Source organism: Lagopus leucura, unplaced genomic scaffold (genome assembly GCF_019238085.1).
Source record: "Lagopus leucura isolate 7727_CA_CO unplaced genomic scaffold, USGS_WTPT01 Super-Scaffold_100019, whole genome shotgun sequence".
NCBI classification, from domain to species: Eukaryota; Metazoa; Chordata; class Aves; order Galliformes; family Phasianidae; genus Lagopus; species Lagopus leucura.
Window position 1 is genome coordinate 5,115,228 of NW_024962273.1, and position 22,407 is coordinate 5,137,634.

General features: G+C 40.3%; 1 protein-coding gene across 47 annotated transcripts in view; it reads left to right on the forward strand.

Moving 5' to 3' along the window:
- Window positions 1-22,407, forward strand: part of LOC122183568 (von Willebrand factor D and EGF domain-containing protein-like) — a 290,489-nt gene that overhangs the window by 255,333 nt on the left and 12,749 nt on the right. For 46 of the 47 annotated variants that reach the window (XR_006180287.1, XR_006180288.1, XR_006180289.1 and 43 more), the window contains 5 exons: window positions 2,757-2,852; window positions 3,653-3,748; window positions 6,586-6,681; window positions 8,281-8,376; window positions 21,477-21,572. Coding sequence is in view for 44 of the 47 variants with exons in the window: in XM_042877605.1 (XP_042733539.1) it covers window positions 2,757-2,852; window positions 3,653-3,748; window positions 6,586-6,681; window positions 8,281-8,376; window positions 21,477-21,572 (480 nt within the window). In the remaining 3 variants the exon portion in view is untranslated. Of the gene's footprint in view, window positions 1-2,756; window positions 2,853-3,652; window positions 3,749-6,585; window positions 6,682-8,280; window positions 8,377-21,476; window positions 21,573-22,407 lie in introns of those variants that run through there. The other variant, XM_042877646.1, reaches the window with a different exon arrangement.

Consider the following 22,407-nt stretch of genomic DNA (forward strand, 5'->3'; position numbering starts at 1 on the left):
GAGTTGGAAGGGACACCTTTAAGGGCCATCTGGTTCAACTTTCTGCAACGAACAGGGATGCCCAGAGCTCTGTCCCCCTGACTTTGCGTGTCTCTAGTGATGGAGCACCCACCACCTCTCCAGGCAATCTGCACCAGTGCCTCACCATCCTCCCTGTAAAAAACTTCTTCCTTACGTCCAATCTAAATCTGCCTTCTTTTAGTTTGAAACCATTTCCCCTTGTCCTATCACAACAGACCCTGATAAAGCATAGAATCGTAGAATCACCAGGGTTGGAAAAGACCTTTAAGATCACCCAGTCCAACCATCCACCTATCACCAATATTTCCCCACTAAACCACGTCCCTTAGTACAACATCTTGAATACACATCCATTGAATATGTGTATGTCTCCTTCTTTCTTGGAGCCCCTCATATCATTCAGTTCAACCCACTGTTAATTTCTAATTTCAGATAAATCTGTTGTAAGCACGTCCTTGCACTTCCCCAAGCACAGAAGAGTTAAATGTTTCAAGTGTGCATTTGCCTCGGTCAGGCTGGGATGCCCTCTCAAAGCAGAATGCTGCCCTTAACTTCAGCAATATCTGTCATAAGTCTCTGAATGTGAGAGGTGACATAAATATAGCGCTGCCATTTAAAAAGGATAACAAATTCCTTTGAAAACAGGTTCCATTTCTTTCGCCTTTCTTCCCCTTGCTGTTTCATCGTGGCCTGCTACCTGCTGCTTGTCCTAATAGCACGAGGCCCCAGGCTGCCCGAGCCTCTGACCTGCTGCAGCTGCTAGGGCTGGATTAGGACTTAGGGAAAGCAGAATGCTAACTGCTTAAATAGATCTAAACCAAACCTATTCAGCTGCACAGAAAATGTGGGGTTTTTATTCTTTTTTTTTTCCCCCAAACATACATTTCAAATTTCAGCTAAACACATGCTGAGTTGCAAATGTCTAAACCTTATAGCCCATCAAATCAAAACTGAATTTAGCTTAATGACATTCTCAGCATGAATAGTATGGATCTGAACTATATCTAGTTTTCTGTGCTCAGGCATGAGAAATCCTAAAGTTATGTTAATGCAGTACTGGGAATTTCACCTTTAAAACTAAATGGTAGCAAAAAATGTAAATACGCCATGGCTTTCTTTGAAGGCTTGGTGATAGCACAAAGGTGAGGAGGCCCTCAATGCGTGAGCTTCATTGAAATTCCATGCTGCCACAAATATTTGTCCTTCATTCAGCTTTCCAATTACGCAGTACATTTCCCAGTTTTAAGAACAAAATGTACTTTGGCTTTTTTTTCCCTTCGAACAATACTTAAAATGAAAGATGCTTTCTTTCAGATCTCTGTAGCTTCTTTGCTATTATGCATTTTCCTTGAAACAACCTTGCTTAGCTTCAGACCCATTATAAAATATGCATCTCTGCCAGTAAAGTGTGGCAAAGTACAACATTTTTCTCTGTGTTCACTCCTCAAGCACATGGATAGATATTTTTCACACTGTTATATCATGTGGGTTGTTTTGTTTTGTTTTTTCTGAGGGCATAAGTGAGCTCCAGCTGACACATATGCCTTGCTTTTGCTTCTTAGGATAAAGTTCAGCGCACTTCCTACAGCAGTGACCTCTTTACTCTCTTGAACTTGTCATACAAGAATACCTCTTGTAAGAAGGTTACAAATACAGACACCAAATGTTAGGTCTCTACCTTAACCTAAGTTTAGGACATTAAATCTTCCAGCCCCGTGAAGAATTAAAGCCATTAGGAATGTGCTGAAATCAGACTCTAGATGGGAATCATAAGTGCTTAGAAAAAAAAACAAAAAAAAAAACAACAAAGCAATCTAATACTCCCTCAAAAGTCCTCTGAGTTCAGCAAATAACGTCTCTCCAGAGCTGCAGTGATTTCCAGCTTTATGCTCAAACTGTCTTCCACAGAATAACACTGCCGACTGCAAAAGATCAAGAGTCTATTATATAACTTCCTGCTTTCGCTGCTGCTCACACACTACTTATTGAACATCTAAATTGTTGTTTAAATGTCGGTCATTTTGGTGACAAATTTCCTTACAACCCTTTTCTATGCAGAGGAAACACTTCCCCTCTGTTCAGGGTAACTTCTGACACCTGTTAGGGCTCACTGAACAGACAATCATAGAATCGTGAAGGTTGGAAAAGACCTCTCAGATCTCCAAGTCTAACCATGGACCCACCTCCACAATGCCCACTGCCCTCAGTGCCACATCTCCTTGGTTCCTGAACCCCTCCAGTGATTGTGACTCCACCACCTCTCTGGGCAGCCTGTGCCAATGCCTAACCTGAACCTGGAGCAACTTAAGGACCTCTTGCCTTATTGCTGTTACCGAGGAAAACGGAATAATCCCCATCTAAACACAGCCTTATTTCTGGTCGCTGTAGGCAGCAATGCCAAATGGATTCAAAGAGAGATGATCACCAATTATCCATGAGGATAACTTTGATGGAGGGATGGGCAAGGTGTTTAGTATTACAAACCACGTTTGTAATTAGTCTTCCAGTTCAAAAGTATGCACTTACATATGGACACACTCAGAAGTGAAACAAAATGATCATGTGGGCACCGCATTACTAACGCAATACCTGTTTTTATACTGCACAATTGGTTGTTGGATTAATTAAACAGCTTGTGAAAATCAGTAACGAATACTGTGCTCATAACTGCACCAAACTCAGTGCTGGAGCTGTTTGCTTTTTCTCATGCTTTACTCTTTCTGTGCTTTTTGCAGTGCAGTGTGACCCACCGTGTGAGCATGGAGGAACCTGTGTAGCTCAGAACACTTGTTCTTGTGCCTATGGATTTGTTGGTCCTCGATGTGAAACAAGTTTGTACAAATTATTGGAACCTTCTCTCCTCCTTACATGTTTGAGTTTGTATTAAATGATAAAGCACAAAAAAAGCCTTCTTATATTCCTGTATTTCCCTCTAAAATGCTGACTGAATACAGCAAGGAAATCAAAGCATAGTATTTTGTAGTAATACAGCAGCTGAACTATTTCAGCACACATATAAACCAGCAACATAGCTGTATTATGTAAAAATATGTACATCTGTGTCAACATATTCCACATAAAATTGCCTCCCGAAAAACAAACAAGGAAAAAACTCCATGTTATTTATAGCAACATTTATGAAATGTGAGGTTGTAGGAGTGAATGCAGTAATAGTGCTTGTGAGAACATAAAAAGGCCATGCCAATTAGCCTATTTGGGTAATATTACTGTGCAAAACAAGTCATGAAAGAGGTTTAATACATAGAAAATATATTCAATGTCTGGGGAAAAAAATCAGCCTTCAAACTGTTTCATATAGGTTGAATGGTAAAACAAATGCAGTTGCATTACAGATCTCGCAGCTGACTTAAATATCAGGTTGCTACTGACAGGAACATAATTTTATCTGTGAGCCAAGGTAGTTTGAATACTTCAAGACCAAAGAATTTTAGATGCAAGACTTCTGATGGAAAGAATGAGCAAAAAGAGAAAGAAAACCAAAGGAAGGGACAGAATCGCCGCTTGGTTTACTTTTGGACTAAAACAATTAGTTATTCACTGTAATTGAGCACCTTTATGACCCACATCAGTATAACTGATAACAGATTAAATTCCTTTCTGTGCTTTCCAGTGGTGTGTAACAGGCACTGCCATAATGGCGGGGTCTGTGTGTCGCCAGACGAGTGCAAATGCAGAAGCGGATGGAGCAGCCCTTCCTGTGAAATAGGTAAGCTGTTAGAAACCATTGGTCGCTCCTTTCTTTTCCTGCCTGAAATCCACGTGATTTGTATAATTCAGCAGTCAAAGTGGGAACTGCTTGAAAAATTGAAATGTAAGAAGAGCAGGAGACATAGTAAAGGGCAAAGCCTCAGGAGGCCTTGAAATTATGTGAGTATTCATAAGCTTGGCTGTTTAGCTAAATCTCAGGGCCACTTACAGGAAAGCCACAAGCAGAATATTTTTGCATCTTTTTTTAAGCTCATGTGATGCCGGAATTTATCCTTAGTGTGAAAATAAAGTTCTTCACCATGTCAGCAGTTTCAACCTTGGGAAGCTTGATATCTTCTGCCAAGGAAATAACTATCAGTCGAGATTTTGGCGTTATATTGATTTATATTTTCATTTAAATGCTTCAAAAATCACCATGGCCATGGACATGAACTCGCTCTGCATTGGCACTGTCCATGCAGAGCTCAAAGAACTCCTGTCTAACAGTCCCAGTGCCTTAGTGGCAGTGGTGAGGGCAATGCACTGCTCAGTATCCATGCAATTCCCTTGTTTCATTGCTTGTAGCCCTACACTTTTCTCTCAAGGTTAGGAGAAAGAAGAATGGTCTGGCTTTTGGCGATTTATAACAGGATACAGTAAAATCTGAGATTCAAAATAGAGACTATGGAGACAGAAATAGGAGGGCTGATTAAGCTAGGAAGACAATGCAAGCAGGTCAGCATGACTTCTGCTGCTAAGTTAGCAACTACAGTTGCTACAGTTCCAGTACTCTGTAGTCTAAGGAAGAAAAATGAACCGAAAGAAGGGAAGTTATCAGAAGCCTGCCTATTAACCAAGGTTTTTTTGGTCTATTTCTTGGATCCAGTTTTGCCATTACAGAAGATGGCTTGTAACAGTGTAAGACTGAACAAAAGTAGGTTTAGAAGGAGAATTTAACTACCCACTTCCCCTGATAACTGTAGGATATTTAACTGCTCCTCTTGGCTGCACTTAATACATGCAAAGCACCTACAAAAAACTTGCACTCAGGGAAAAACCATCACCAACAGTCAGCACAAAATGCCAAGGTAAGGCCCAGAATTAGGTACCTATTATCAGTCAGGACTGATAGCTCTGAACCCTATTAGAATAGCTGTAGCTAAGACCTTCATCCCATGGCCAAAGTACAAACGCTGGAGTACACATGCTTTCTTCTCAAGGCACAGCCACTATAGCACTCACCTGGGACAAGGCATGCAAAACTGAAATATGAAAAGAAGCAAGCATGAGAAGTATCTTAATCAGTGCCAGACCTCAAAGCTATAGAGGCAATTGCCTTTTCCATGGCAAATATTAACGACTAAGACACCTTCAGCCTACATTACCTCTCCTGGCAGGTGAGGGATGTCATCTTCACATCCTTCTCCCTGAGATTTTTTCTAAATGGCAGACCCAAATTATGGCAGACACATAAATTAGCCTAGCTAAGATCCAGTGTAAATGATTGGGATTGCCACTATCTATTGTGGTTCCCCCTATCTCCTCTTTCTGCCAGAAATTACTCTCCTTGCATTTTGCACATGTGTACTGGCAACAGATGGAGACAGGATTATTCTAAGGGTAGAACAAGTAGCAGCAGCAGAGGTGGTAATTTTCAACACAAAACAGAAGATTTGGAGTTTGTTTGTGTGACAATACCTAAAATGAAAGAATACCAGCTTCAGCTTTCCAGCACAATTTTGTGTGTGCTAGGCAGAGCGTTCCATGGATACTGTTGGGCTTTCCTTCCTAAAGGGTTTTTACAGATGGAAATACAAACACTGACAGAGTGTGGACATCTGTGAACTAGCTGGGACAAAGAGGGAACTAATCCAAATTTACCATTAGCAATGAGCAAAGTCCATTTTGACTTCTTAAGTGATTGCTGCTTAGTCAGAATAGCCTCTCATCTAGACTACAATTTCACTTTTTTCTCTCTCCAAATTGACATTTTATTTCTCCTTTAGTTCTTCTGAAACATTTTAGCGATGCTTAATTTATTTAAGTTTAAATTTATTTAATTTATCTAATGGGCTATTCTGTAAGACACTGAAAGACAAAAGGGATAGAAGGAAAAAGCCTATTTTAAAGTGCCGCTCCATAATAAAACCTGCACAATTGTCCTTATTCTTCACACAGCGACTTCCCAACTGAAATAGTTCACAGCTGAAATACATTTTTTTTTTTTTTTTTACTACAGTCAGGTACTTGCCACATAGAAATATGTCAGACAGCCTTTAATTCCTAATGCCTGTTATATCATCTATAGTAATAACAGACAAATAAACAGGCAAAGCCAGTAGCTTTGTTGATGATACATGAACCAATATGTTTGTGGGAACTGGCATTTAAATGAGGCAGAACAAACAGAGGTTTTCTGGTGCATACCTATTCAGCTTCCCTGAAATGCCACTCTGCTCTGCTGCACTCAGACAAAGCAGCAAATGGCCAATATCTCTTTTCCAGGTTATCCAGACTGTTTGCAGTGTGGCTGGATTTTGTTACCTGGGGATCGCGGGTGGTCAGGATACCAACGTAAAAGCAAACAAGCTGGGCAAGCCAAAGGAAGATATCAGAAATAAACTATTATATAATATTTGGTTTCATTCCTCTAGCTATGCTAAAACACCACTGAAATGCACCCACTGTGATGACAATGAATAAATGCCACAGCCCATCTGACCAGTAAGGATCGCGTGAAATTTATCACAGCATTGCAATATTAATTCCAATGATGTGTGCAGCAGCAAAAGAGCATCTAGTGTAAAGGTTCAGAGTGATAAGAGATTAATAAATTTATCTTACATTCACATACAGCTGTGTGCAACCCTGTGTGCTTAAATGGAGGAATCTGCGTGCGACCAAACACTTGCACGTGTCCTTACGGTTTCTATGGGCCCCAGTGCCAGAGAGGTAAGAAAGTTCTATTCATCATGTTGATAAAGGATGCAGGCTTAAAACATAAACAGCAGCCTATATCATTGCCTGCCCCCACATGCAGTATATCGAGAGATTTGCCTTGTCATAACTCCCTGCATGTTCTGTGGATGTTGTGGTCTGTCGTAAATCTGCATTAAAGTGTTCTTAACAGTACTGTGAAGGAGCAAGCACCTATTTAGGATGGCATTAATGATAACTAAACAATTAATCTATAGCTATTTTAAGACAATTCTCTCTCTGATGAGCATCTAGTCAATTAAACTTTAAAGTATAGCTCAACTTTGTTCATTTTACATTCTATAGTGGGCATTACAGTGTGTTTCAGAGCCAGATGATGATTTTTCTTCAGATGTGCCTCCACATATCACCTGCTCGACCATCCTAACATGTTGTGGATGGGAGACTTACAGGACTTCTTCAGGCCTTTACTCAAATATCTGATCAAATATCACACAGCCTAATTTTTGTGTAGGACCTGGTTTTGAATCCATCTCCTAAACAGGAGAGCTCTAATCTGAGGCTAATGATGCTACAGAAGTCAAATTAATCATAGAATCGTTAAAGCTAGAAAAGACCTCTAAGATCACCAAGTCCAACCTCAAGTCCAAGTCCACCCCACCATGCCCACAAACCATGTCCCTTATTGTCCCATCTCCACAGGTCTTGAACACCCCCAGGGATGTTGACTTCACCCCCTCGTTCTGAGAAAAAATTTTTCCTAATATCCAACCAGAGTAAATCCTCTTAACTACCCATTCGACCAAGCACGACAGACATGAGGAAGAAACTTATGTTTAGGGCTCAAATAGCTGAAAGATAACCTGCATTGAGCTTGGCTTTAAAACTCCCTCCCAAATCTGGAAATATAAATACACTCTTATTACCAAATGAACTATTTCAATATTAAATGTTTATCTCTCTTTCTCTCTCTGTTTTATTTCCCTGGAGTTCCTACATGAATGCAATCCTAATGCATGTTTTTTGCAAGTGAATGATTAATGACAGTAGAGGTTGCTGGAAGCTCTTTGTTTTTGTGATGATGGCAGGGAAAGTGAGAGGGAAAAATTATGCAGACTCTGTAACTTAATGATTTTTCTCTTGATGTTCAACACAGAAAGTGCTTTTCAACATCTAGTTGATTTGGATAGTGGCTGGATACTGAAGAAAAGCCAGCTTCATTGAGGAAGGGGGAAGAATAGCACCAAAACAAAGATATCAAATAACAAACACTGATATTTCAAGGGCAGCTGCTTTGGAGAAGCCCTTTATTTAGAGCTGAAAACCAAAGAGGTTCTCTGGGATATTCCCATCACTTAGCTTCAGGTATCTAGAAGAGATTAGGTGTGAGGAGTTGTGTCCCACATTCCTTCCACAAACCAGAGAGAACTGAGATTTCAACTGGGCATCGGCCAGAATTACCCTTTGGAAAGGCATCTTCTCTACCCCAAATAACCAATAAGCCTCTGCAGACTGTTCTCCCAACACATGCACCTCAATAAAGGGCCTATATTTAGGTGATATTGACACCTGCAGTGGTTTCAGTGCAACAAAATTTTCCCTTTCCTTCTCCAGCTGTCTGCATTCCTCCTTGTAAGAATGGCGGCCACTGTGTTCGAACCAACGTGTGCTCCTGTACTGAGGGCTACACTGGAAGAAGATGTCAGAAGAGTGAGTTACAAAGTTCCAACATTCTCTAAAACCAAACAGTTTTTCTTCCTTTTCTGCAAGGTCAATGGAATATTTATTCTCACTGATCTTTATTTTTACCATAGCACGTAGAGGACTCTAGACCTGTTCACTGGAACAGGTTGCCTAGAGAGGTTGTGGATGACCACTCCCCAGAAGCATTTAAGGGCAGGCTGGATGGGGCTGTGAGCAACCTGGTCTATAGGGAGGTGTCCCTGCCTATAGCAGGGGTTTGAAACTAGATTGTCTTAAATGTCCCTTCCAACCCAAACCATTCTATAATTCTATGATACTATGATTCTATGTCATAGAATATATGTATAATATATTATAATAATATAATATATATATGTCATATAGGTCTTGTACCAACCTGTTATTCAGAATATCACTATCTCAGGTCATTGTGGGGAGCAGAATGTTTTGCTAGAGTCCTTAAATATTTCATGCATTCAGAGTGAGTCATTCTCATTGTATTTGGAGATGAATTAATTATTCTGCACTAAAGATTTTGTGGAGAAGAATAATAAAGCCAAAGGCAGAGCAGCAGAGAACCTTAAAAATATCAGAATCTCATACTAATTATCAGTAAAGGCTAATTTGCCTTGCTTTTGCTCTTGTTACTGAAAACTCCCTCTCCACCTAAGCATCAGTATTCATATTCTATTTTTTTTAATGGGAAAATAGATTTTTTCAACAATTTCTGTCACTCAAGGAATTTAGGATATGTATAGGTAAAGTTTTTATTATTGTTATTATTATTTCTTAACCAGTTTGAAGTTGGCAAAAGTGGAACTGCGAAAACAACCATTCTTAACAGGAGCAATCTCTGTGTTTCCAGAGCACTTTATGTCTCTCACACACAAAGAAAAAAGCTGGTAAAAAATTCCTTCCAGCAACAGAAGCCCCACACCACAACTCTCCTCTCCTTCAACAGAGGGAATCACGTTGCACAGCCCTGCCTGGCTGCAGAGGATACAATTGAATAGTCTGTTCTGGCAGAAAGAAGCTGGAGGAAAGAAAGGAAGAAAAAAACAGATGTTTGGCATTTTGTTTTTGAGGTTAGAGAACATTAGAAAAGTGCTGTTTCCTGCTCTGAACATACTACCACATCTGAAGACAGATCAAAGAGAAAGAGTTGATCATGACTGCAGCCCAGCAAAGCACTCCCCTAAACGCTTCCACTGCTTTCAACACACTGAGCACTTCTAAGCTAATGAAGTTTCTGTTGCCTGCCTTGGTACAATCTTTTGTGGCAGAGCTTCCTGAGACGGTGAAAATATTTTTGTGCTGTTTAATCTGAGTCTCCATTCCTCTTCCACAGCCAGGATATAGTCTGTTTTGTTTAGCTTCATGTTATGAGAACTTAAAGAAAGGTGTGGGGTCTGGGATGAATGAAGAGAAACTAGAAAGCAATGGCTACAATTTGATTCCTGACTGAATAGGTGAAAAAAAGTTGAGTATATTTTAGATTTTTTTCCTGTTTACAATCAACTGTGCAGGGACTGGTAGCATGCTGCATAGAAACCAATAGATTGTTCACAGCTCTTCGTAGCAAGCAGTTGCTGTTGCAGATCTTTGCCTTTGCATCGCTGGTGTATGAACCAGTTTCTCTACCAGAGGATCCAGGTTTCTCCTCTCCCAGACACATGAGGGTCTGGAGGCCACACAGCAACAGCACCAGTACCACACTCAGCTCAAAACCCTTCCAACCAACAGAGAAAACAACTGGACACACCACTCAGAGGTGGTCCTCAGCCACACTTCAGAATTCAGACACCAAAGGCATGTGGTTTTCGGTACAATTTTAGCGTGGACATGATTGGTCAACTGACATACTTGGCGCACATTTAAGGATTAGAATTATATAGCCATGTATTATGAACTTATTTACACAGGAAAATTAAAAAGTGGAAAATTAATTCCATTACCCAACGCATTTTCCTTAACACAGAGGAAAAAGTACCATAGAATCATACCACAACACTCATTCTAAGTTCCAAAGAGTTAATAAAGCATGTAGTTCTTCTGCAGCATCACTAACTGCACACGTACATATTCTTACAGAGTTACCAGATAGCAATGATGCTTAACAACAACAGAAGAACAATTCTAACCAATTCTTTGAGCACTTACCCCTTGGATATTTTGGCACTGTTCTCACTACTTTTAGGTATTTCTCTTTCCTTCATAAATCTCTCCTGCACGAACAGAGAAACAAAAGCTTCTGTTTGCTTTTGGCAGCTTCAGACTGTCAAGTGGAGGAGATAGTTAAACCTAAAAGCTGTGGCAGCCAACCAAAGACAGGTTATTCCTAAACCAAGCCCAGTTTCACTACTGGTTTATTTTAAATGTAAAGCAACACGCCTTAGGATGTTCACATCCATTCCTGTACAGCTTGGTGTTGCTAATACTCTGCCTGGCAGCTGTGAACTCGCAGGGCAGAGTGGGAGCTCCATGCCTTCACTATTCAGCCTTAATCATCATTGCTTCCTTGGGGAGCAGAGAAAGGCATTCAGCCTGTTCTCTATGTAAATAAACATCACCTCCAAAGAGGCGTAAATCAACCCAGTCTGATTGGCTGCCAGCTAAAATATAAGGCTTTGCCTGGTGTGTTTGCTGATAAATAACTGCCTGGTGATTATGCAAACCAGACACCCACACCCAGGACGGGAGGGTGTCAGAGCTGACAAGGAAATGTGTGGTTATGCATCAGCAGTCGTACAACCTTGCGTCCTCATTTGCTGCGCATTGTTTTCAATACAATCGGTCTTGTTGAGCATAAGGAGGTAAACGCTGACAGCACTTCAAAATGAAATATATTTCTGGATCAACTCTGCATCAAGAAAACATACTCTGCTTCAGTAATAAGGAAAAGCTATTTGTCTGTGGTTTAAAATTCCTTTTTGATGAAAATGCACAGCTGTAGCTGCCTTGGAATTTCACTGATTTCATGAGACTCTAACACTGTGTTCACACGAATTCCCAACACGTTCTTACAAACATTAAAAGCAAATAGATCAAATGTTATGTATATCACATATATTTTCATTGGACTGCTTTATAAATAACTTTTTCTAACGATAGCTAATAAAAGCTGAGTTCACTTTTCATATGAAGGATCGGAGTGAAGAAAAAGAGAAAAAAAGAGATTCCTGGGACCCCAGGTTTATCCCTCCTCTGCTGGTAGCGTGATCATCTCTGAGTAAAAAGGCAAGCCACAGCTCCCTCTGGAGCTTATCAGCAAGCAAAGGGCACAGGAGAACAAGGCCGATTTCCTCCTCCTCCCTGCTGCAGAATACCAAGCAAACCTCATCCTGTCCTGCAGGCCCAAGCTCTCCTGCCCTCCTCAGCTGGATGGGTTTATTGAACAGCTTCAAACAGAGGCTACATTCCTGCTCACAGCTGTTCTACGCTATCAGACCCATCCAACGCTGGGAGTTTGCAGATTACATTTCAAATATAGTAGATAATTATTTCTCTGCTTCTGTTCCTGCAGGCAGGATTTATAGCCAGTACACAGCATGCAGCATAACCCTAATTCATTCTTTTAGCTCTACTTTTTTCTTACCCCTCCCCTTTTCTCTTTCCTTCCCAGCATCATGAGAACTTTACTTGTATGAAATCTAGAGACAAACTAAATTGGAAATGTGAACACCAGGTTTCAAAGGCAAATTTTGCTCAGCAATGTCACAGTGAAAGTCTCTGACTTCCTGAATTCCAGCCCTCCCATGCCACAATGCTGTAGATTATTTCCTTGTGAGTTGTGTAAGCAGGAAGCTTTACTGCTCAACAAATTACACTTCTATTGAGTTATCATCTTAACAACCGGCAGTATATTCTCTGGTACATCCACACTGAGTAGGCAGATTGCCTCAAGCTGTCCAAAATCAGTGAGTTTGCAGTCAAGAGCTCCAGCATCCCTCCCACACAGCTGAGCATGGAACAGCCCCTGTGCCTAATTCAATGAATGGAGCCATCATTAGCCTCAGACCTGCTTTTCTCATGTCAAGGATGCACTCGTAAGCAACAATGATTTGGCCAAGGTTTCTGGACGGCCAGTGTCCTCAGCAAGTGGGTGTTTGGAAATAAGTTAACAGCTGCTCATGTGGAGAGGCTCATAACTGATGCAAACTGCACTAGTTGTGCTGACAGGAATAGAAGGATTGGCAGGTTTGCTTGTTGACTAGGTGCAAAGTCTGGGGACTTTGAAAAGGAAATACTGGTCTCAGTTCTTACTTGATTTTGAAGCTTGCATAACAGAATAGGCTGTATTAGATGTCATCTTCCTTCCTTGGGCAAGAGAAGCAACAGAAGACAAAGGAAAAAATATTCAGGGCCACTACTGTCTTTCCCATTCTGCTGAGCATAAACTGATCTGTGCAATTTGCATGGGATGAATGTGGTGAGCTCTGACTTCCCAGAGACAGAGAGACAAACTGGAAACAGTGGCTCAGGGGATGGTCTGGTTGTGGTCTGCACTCAGAGCTCTTCTCCTCTCTGCTCTCTTAGCAAGAATGTGGCATAAAGCCATTAACTGGCCTTTTGTCAAGCTATGTTTTGTTCACATACAAGTAGCTGGTGCATTTATTTTATCAGGAGCTTTGAGCACATGCAGTTGTCTCTAAATTTATTTTTCAGAAAGAGAACAAGAATGTATTTGGGTAAGAACTGACTATATATCCCAAATAAGAAGCAAAGAAGCCTTATTAAAATTTTATTCATTCCTTAAGAAAAACATTCCCAGACTACAGAATGATTTTTGCAGGAGTAGCAAATCTGGGGTTTGGGCCAATATTTCTTTATATGTACTTAAATCCACTAAAGAAATGCGTCTGATTTGCTGCTATATGTAAATGCATACTTAAATAGCAGGGATTCCTGAATTGACACATTTCTCTTTGCTGTATGCTTCCCCGTGAGGATGAGTGGCTTTTCAATGACTTTATTTCAGTAACAATACATTCGGGGGTCTATTTCTAATTAAAATATTTTAATGTCTTTTCTTAAAAAAGGGGTGTAAAATCTACCACAGGGAAAGCACAGGGAGTGAACAGTTCTGGAAATTACATTGTCTGCTGGACCACAAAAAGACCTTGGCAGTACATCGATTCTCATGTAAGACTTAGCCTACTTCCTAAGACAGATAATAGTGCTATGAATAAAAGATCAGAGCAGTGCCAAGGCGGACAGCACTTCGTTTTCTGGAAGGGCTCCCACCCAAGGCAGGTGCCTTCTGTGGATGAGCTCCTTGCTTCCCAGCTGGCCATCAGCCAGGCCAGGGACCTGATGTTCTTCCTCTTCTTGCCTTGAAGCTACCTCCCATTTCACCACAGTTCTTTTCAGTTCCTCTGCTACAATCTCTCTTTTTACTTTTGCACGGGTGAAAATACACCAACTTGCATCAAGCATGGGTGGGTTTAGCCCACTCTGAGCAATGAAAGCACACCTAAATGGCAGGCCATAATGCAAGGACTGAAACTGCAAAAACAATCAGCGGAGAAAAACAATGTATATGAGAATCCCTTTTCACTTCTTACTCAGGCATGACAAGGAAACAGCTCTAGAGAACAATTTATACACACACCGTAATGGTTCGCTGACCTAATAAAGCACAGAGCATTCCTCAATGAAGAGAAAATGTTACCAAGCGCAAGACCCAAACAAGATGAGAATATAAGTTGTGCAGAGAGTATATTTCACAATTCCCTACATTAATTACGTACTAACAGTCACAAAGATGAGAATAAAGAATAGCGAGACACTCTTTCAAATTAATAGCATCGCAATCAGACTAAAACCAATTGGTAAAAGAAAAAAGGTTTTGCTAAGAATCTCAAAATCTGCTGGTTCCCAGCAGACTCTACCCCAGATATACCTTACGCACACCTGCATATGGTGTCATTTCTTTGTCAACTGAGTGTTCACATCATTCTGAAAGACAAAATACCACGCATCTATCCAAACACCTTAACAGTGCACCTCTAGGAAGAGTTTTACCTGATAAGAGACAGGCAAAGGGGGCTCAGAGGGAGAAATATTTCAGTCCCAGTGACAGCAGACAGTCCCCTATCTGAACTGGAGCAGCAATTCCTTACTTTTTTCCACAGTGTTCTGAGGTTTAAGAGCCTTGCCCACCGTGCACTGCCAGAGAATCATTCAGAAATGCAGACAGAGAGACCAGGATCCTTTTTTGCTGGCAGAAAAATTGTATTATCTGATGAGAGTGAAGTAATGGCACAGATAGGAGCCCACTACATTGCACATCAACACACAGAGCTTAGTCTGGCACCTCAGTAGTTATGCCATCCAGCATCCATTATTTTCCCCATTTTCTTTTCTGATCTAATACCTGAATTAGATTTATTTCCTGCTCTAATAATTCTAAAGGCGCCCCCAGGTACATCAGAGCACACATCGGTACAAAGACCAGACACAATTAGGCAAGGCCCTGGCGTCATACTGCGGTCTATATGGCCTACAACTTTTCAGGCAATTTTTTTCTTCTGAAACATGTGCAAGGTGATGCAAACTAACTCCTATTGCCAGAGCTGTGTGGTAACGTGAATACATTATCAATGCAAACTGTCACAGCACCCATCACAACTACATTTACAGCTCCCTCTGTGTCTTGTAGTAATTTGTTCTCCTGCACTGCATCCCTCAGAGGTTTCTACCAGATTTTTTTTTACTATTCAAAAAGGTAATTTATTGAAGAATTGCTGTGCATCTCTGTTAGAAATACGTGAAGCAAGAAATGGGGCTGAGCAAACCTCAGAATAATTGGTAGCTTAATATGGATAAGGATCCAAATTTTAGAAGAACCTTGCACAAAACTTGCAAGCTTCTTATACACACAAAAAGTTGCTTGTTCTTAAAATTTAATCTAAAGTTATAATTACTGATACTCACTGGGTTACATATCTGAAGTTACTTTGCTAAAGCTTGGGTATAAATTTCTTTATTCACAAATACAAATCCACAGAAATGAGGAGTTTCCGAGAAACTCAATCTTTGGAACAAAACACATGCCTAAAACTTAACACTTGTAAAACTATTTTCTGGCTGCCCTTGGAATAGAAAAATTAGGACAAGTAATTGCTACTGTCCCAAACCCACAACATGTTTTTTAGTGCTACGTGCAATTAGGACCTCTGTGGCAGCAGATATCTTGGTACATCCATCTTGCTAATGATCTGTTGAGCATCAGTTATACCCTCTGAAGTATAGAATGATGTTTTTTACCTCAACTACTTTCTGGCTACTGTGAGGGCAGCAGAATCCATAAAAGAGTATTTTTTCACCAGTTTTGCGATTCATTTCTTCAAAGGATTAAAGATCATTCAGCAAGATCAACTCTTTATTTGGAGCCTGGAAGCATCCAGCCAACTCCTTCCTTACTGCACTCAGGACAACAGTTCATTTGAGCAGTACTGCTGAGATGCATAACGCATCCAGAGAGAAGTGGAACCTTGCCTCCAGTCAATCAATTGAACTGTGCTATTTCATCAAACTGCTGACCTGGCTCTCCAGTTCTCTTCCTATAAAAATATCAGCAGCATCTTTACATTTTAAGGCTACATTCACAAGGTTGCTGCATTCCTGGCACAGATTTTCTCCTCCGTTTCTGTGTTTTATCAATAGGTGATGTATATTACCAATAAATATTGGAAAAGGACTAGAAGTGCCAGTTTTAACACAGCAACCAACTGCTTTCACAACTACTGGCTTCGTTTTTATTCTCAGCTTGGGTTCTGTCATCTGTATTTTCCTGACAAGACCAGTCGGTGTTATTTTTAAATCTGTCCCATGCTCTGTATCCTTACTGTGCTGTACCTCCCTAGCTACAGCTCTTTGTTTTTGAGAATGTCACACCACATCCAGATAACCACTAAGCAGAAAGGAGAAAACAAACATTAAAACAACACGTACACGTACAAAAGCCAAAACTGCGACTGATCAAGCATCCTACTTCTCAAAAGAGCAATTGAGAGAGCAAGTACAAATATGTGCTAGGACCACAGAGAAGTCAGTCCAAAACCAACACCAGCCTGAAATAAAAGCCATGCCTGCGAATCATGTACAAATAACAGCACAGGGATGGTGACTTAAAGGACACGTTGAAGTCTGTATCTACCAGTAGGTGTTCTTTTGGCCACTTTCCTGTGTTCTTTGTCAGTGAAGATGTAGCCTGATGCATTACCTTAGCTGGCCCACACAGATGTTACTGCTTGAGGCTATTTTCTCTCTTCCATACAAAGGCAAAATACATTCAGAAACAGGTCAATTTTGTCAGCTTCTACAGGGGGAAAAAGAAAAGTTCTCTTGAAAACTGCATCTTCTAATCAGCACTGCAGTGTGACACATTGTCTCCTCATCAGCAGCTTGGCTCAGGATACACGATGACAGGTAATTCTCGATTCAGAAAGAAGAAGTCAGGGCACTCATACTGTCAGGGAAGCACATGGATGTTCAGCTGCACCACAGGGTACTCCTGAAACATTTCAGAAAATCTCATTTTGCTAAGATTTTGGGAGCCTGATTTAGTATCTCCTCTGTTTTGACATTATAAGGGCAGTGATGAAGACATTTGACAAAATTGCAAACTTTTCACTACTTATTGTTACCCATTTCTAGTTAAAAAGGTCCAATGGTGTACTTGCATTGAAAAGTGGCTAGGGTTCAACCTAAAGTGTTGTTTATCTGCTAATGCATAGTGAAAAATGAGTCTGAAGGAAATATCTGGCTTCTGTTAATCACTGTAGACTGATGAGACTTTTGATTGATATTGTCACCATTTGAACAAGACATTGCTCTTAATTGCTTATAGTGTATGCAGAAAAGCATACCAAAAGCATATCCCTTCACTTTGCATAGCAGGGATATTTTGCTTAATACTACGCATGCTGCAAAGAATGCCCAGGGAAGTGGCAGTCACTGTCCCTGAAGGTGTTTAAGAAAAGTGTGGATGTGGCACTGAGGGAGATGATTAGTGGGTGGAGATGGGTTGGCAGTTGGAGTAGATGATCCTAGAGTTCCTTTCCAACCATAAGAATTCTATGATTCTGTGCTTTAAGGGAATGTTTATTGTCAATTTGTTGTGAGAAGTGGAAAGGAAGACTCTGGAACTGTAAGTGCTACTTACATCAGGAGTACCTACTGGATTTTAGAGACAACTTTTTTTTCCCCATAGATTTTTAGTAATCTCTGGAAATAATTATTTTGTACTAAAACTCTTCTCTTTGGCTGACAAAGCAAGAGGTTAGCTACCTAGAGGTGAACAGGTAACTGTGGAGTTCCATGATAAAAAGAGTTGCAAGAAGCACTTCGCTGGGTGAGGCCAGCCTAGAGGGTAACAGGAAATTTTAAGTGATTGTAAGGTCAAAGTGCTCTAAAGCCATCAAAGAGAACTAACTGTACAACAGAAACTTAGCAACTGGTAAGTCCCATTCAGTACAAGTGGAACTGCTTACATTTTGTACAATGTTCTACACAATGCCTATGTTTTATCTTAACACCTCCTGCCACCTGTTACCTTATCAAATCAACCCTCACCTGAAAAACAGCAACTAATCATGCTTTTACTTTAACCTCCAACACAGGCTTACCTTATCTAACTTGCCTGTTTTAAAAAAGCACCATATTATGGAAGTTTTAAATAGTGGCCTTCACACGCCTTATAGAATTGAGTAACACTGCATGCAAAATTCTGTGCTTCAGTTCTTACTGAAAAGCATAGAAATGCTGACGTTGACACCACAAGGAATGGGATTAAGGCTTTAGTGATACTTGCTGACTTCTAGCAAGCTTGCATTCAGGATACTTAGAACAGGGCTCTCTCCACCCCCAGTGATATGCCCTATCAAATTGCAACAAAGAGAAGACGCAAATGTGTTTCCATCCATCCATTCCCTTAAGGCTGGTTCCCAAGTCAGGTGGAAAACATATCAAACCCCTGTTGTCTTTGGGTCAGGATGCTAGGCATTTTTCAAGGGGAGGAGAGGGAAAAAATGTGAGACTTTTCAAAGTCATGCCAGCGCCTGGGAGGATTACAATAATTCGATTTGCTCTCCTAGTGTCTGATAATTTATTTAGTTTTCCTGTGAGAGGCTGTAACATTTTTGTTTGCTATTTTGAAATTGGAGCTCCTCCACAGAGGCCAAGGAGTGGGACTAGAAAGGATCAGAACTAGTTATAATCAACAAATGTTGAAGTCTGCCTGATGGGTATTGAGATGGAATTGTATTTAAGAAAGTCAAAGAAAGGGAGAACAAGGTAGAGATATCAGACAGAAAAGGAGGGGAGATAACACTGCATGCATTTACATAAAGGTGCCTTGTGTATTCCCCATCTCGTTGAGAAAGTGTCTGCCCAGGAAGGCAGAGAGCCAAGAGTGCCTGTCCAACCAGGTATGGCCCTGAGCTTACATTTCCCACTTAAGTTTTACTCTTAGTTCTGTTGGAATTGAACTTCCTCAGATTTATTGCCTAAAGTGACAGATGCTGCAAGCAATAAGCAACATTAAAGAAGTTAGTGCTCTATTTTCATGGTTCCTTGTTCATTTGTAAGGCAGCTGAACAACGAGAGAAATAGATCCCAAGCTGAAAATCTGTTTGAACTGTAATGTTTTACTCAGACCAAGACCAGACCTCCCCTGTTACTTTAAGTTTTACTGAATTACAAGGCAAACTGAGCCCGAAGAAGTTCAGTTATATATAAACTGAAAAATAAAACTGAATCAAAAAGTGCAATAGTTAGACTCCCCTCCAGTAACCAAAGGAAGCATCTGCTGTCATAGAATATCTCAGATACCACAGGAAAACAGTGCAATGTTTTGTATTAGGTGAAAAGTACGTTAAAAATTTAAATGACAAAAAAATTAGAAACCTCTTTTTGAACAAGTACCACTGAGCTTGGATAGGGTCCACATTTCTTCTGGTCTCCAGATGAAATCCATGGATTTCAGCAATATGATCTTGGAACAGCAGGTCAGCTATGAGGACTTTATGGTCTGTGAGTATCATAAAGCTGGGAATTATTTGAAATCTAGATCTGAGATTTATAGTTTGAGGTCAGTTTTCTACATAGTGAATATCTAAGCTGTTTTATAATTGAAACTAGAAGCCAAACACAGCACAATATAAAACTGGATGTCAGAAGTCTGTTATGGGTGATCAGAGATCAAAAAACAGAAGAGAAGGAAAGGGGAGTTGCGAGGGGGAGGAAAGATGAACTCAGAGTTACAGTTGTCATAACTCCTTAAATTCATCTAGGTTTTGACTGGCATTGCGGCACTTTCTGAGAGTTCAGCAAGAACTCTAGATCCCTGTTAGCCTTAGTAAGCAGATGCCAAGATTACAGTATGGATCAGGAGAAATGGAGAAAGAAGATGACAGTTTTAGGGCTTGGGTCCAAGCAGCCCTTATAAGCATGGGTAAGTCTGCCCTGCCTGAGGGCAGGTCACCATGCTGAGAGACTTGTGAGCTTTGGCACAGAGCAAAATGCAAATTTAGCAGCCAAGTAAGAGCAGCCACTGAGCTCTTACAGCTGCCAGTGCCTCATCTACACTGAAGGAACAGAGCAAGTGACCAGGACACAAGAAGCCACAAAAACAATAACTCGGTGCATCACATTCTTCACTGCCATAGATATTCTGAGGAATAATCAGAGAATCTAAAACTGCTTATCTAAAGATGCCTGATCATATGCTTAAGAGAGGAACCAAAGATCATTCTCCCACCAGATAACACTGGTTGGTTTTATCTGCATGCTATTTTTTAAACATAATTCCTATTTTGAGGCTGTGGGTGTGTTACAGTACGTTCAGAGCTCTGCACAGTGAGATATCGTGAAAACCAGAATTACTACAGCATTAGCATTGAAGAGGTGGTCTTACTGCTGCTGTGCCAAATGTCATATCACAATCTCAAGGCTAACACAAGTACCATGGTGCTACATTTTAAATGCCAGCCCCTTGGTACCTGGAGAAGATCTGTGTGCAGATAGAACTGCTGCTGACTGCCGCTAACAGCAATGGGACGCTGCAAAATCCCACTGTGCCCCTAAAGCTTAAAAAAGAGCAGAAGCCATTCCACAGAAGTGTATTTCAAAACCTTGTCAGACTCCTCCTTTCATTCCCCAGTCTGTTTACTAGGTAACACTGCTTTCCTCCCTTCCACTCAGTTATCAAATACAAACACCTTCTTCCATGCTTGTACGTAAAAGGTAAATCATTTCTATGCCCATCATGCCAGCACTTTCATATCTCTGAACTGTACCACCACTCATACTTACTTCCTCCAGTTACTCTTACATTCAAAGAGAAAGAGTAGATGGGGACTTTGGGTTCCTGCATGCAGCATCTACCTCTATCTAAACATCACAGTCACAGGATTTGCTTTGTTGGGACCGCAGTGAGACTTTTTCATGAGATGTTCGTAAAGACAGGGTCTGATAGGAGATGCAAAAATTAGCAATTGGAATTCTAATGAAATCTAACAAAGAGTCATCAGGTTTCCTCTGGCTGGAAGAAACAGCTGAGCATCTTACTCATGTGAACAAGCATTATAAAAACATAAGTACTTTAACAAATACTAGTGCAAAAAGGTCACAGAATAATAGATCTATTTAGTCTTTAAGTTAGATTGAATGCAAAAAATGTTCCCAAAAATTGCATAAAGCCAATCTATCCTTCTTTCTTATCCAAATGTACACCTGAGAATATGCTTTTCAATCAGGAAGGAAAAGCTTTAATAAGTATTTGGTGCATCCACAGCTGCTACAGAAAAGTTCTTAATGGTTTCCAGAGAATCCTCATGAGTAATGCCTTTCTCTTTTACTAGTGAGGCAGGCAGCTCATAGGATCACAGGATGGTTTGGGTTGAAGGCACCTTTAAGACCATCTAGTTCCAACCCCCTGCTATAAGCATGGACACCCACTAGACCAGGTTGCCCCATCCTGCTGGCCTTGAATGCCTCCAGGAAAGGGCACTCATCCACAGCCTTTAAGATGTAAGGAAGTCTCCAGTAAAATCTTCCTTTTTTCTCTAGTTACTATATTCTTCATTTCTATGTATCTGCAGGTGTCTGTGATCCTGCGTGCATGAATGGAGGGAAATGTGTAAGCCCAAATGTTTGTGACTGCCCATCTGGTTGGAGAGGAAAGCACTGTAATAAACGTAAGCATTTCTACTGTCCATCAAACAGATCACTACTCATTACTTAGGCCAGTCAGCATCAATTGTAACCTTGTCTTAATATTAAAAAACACTATAGTGAAAATAATTTGTTTTGCTCCTTCAGCATTTTGAAGAAAGACGGTTTCAATCAAAGGCAATAGACAATGCTATAAGCAAGAAAGCTTTGTAGGGGAACCCTGGCTCTGCTTTATGTATCTCTTATACATCCTGTTACGGAAATTCATTTTTTATAGTATTAAACTTGAAGCATTGATTTTCTGTTTTAATACCTTCACATATTTTGCTGTATTTTACAGAGAAATGCCATATATTTCAAGATACAGAACTACTTAAAGCCTGCTGTAAAGCCTTGCCAACTGATGTACTCTCAAGGTCACCAGCTACATTTTGGTGCATAATTTCAGGAAAGATGTGCTTTCACTCTGTAACTCTACCATACCTGACTTACCATTATAAAAACAGAATTAAAAAAACTCTCACTTTAAAATACTTTCAAGGAGTATTTTTCCTTATGTGGCTATTTGTTACTATGATGTTGACAGATAAACTGAATAAATTTATAATCCAGATGACACGCTGTAAGTACACCAGGTTAAAATACAGGATATTTGATCTTTGGATCCTAGTAGTAAGTATGATTTCAGAACCAGTGTTTTGAAATTATAATTTCTTCAGAAATGATGCAGGAAATATGTGTTTCTCATGTGTGCACATAAAAACATGCATTTACTTTTTGGATTCCTGAAGAAATACTATAGACAATAAATATACCAAACCCTTCTATGGGATATAACTTATTTGCAATGTAGAATTT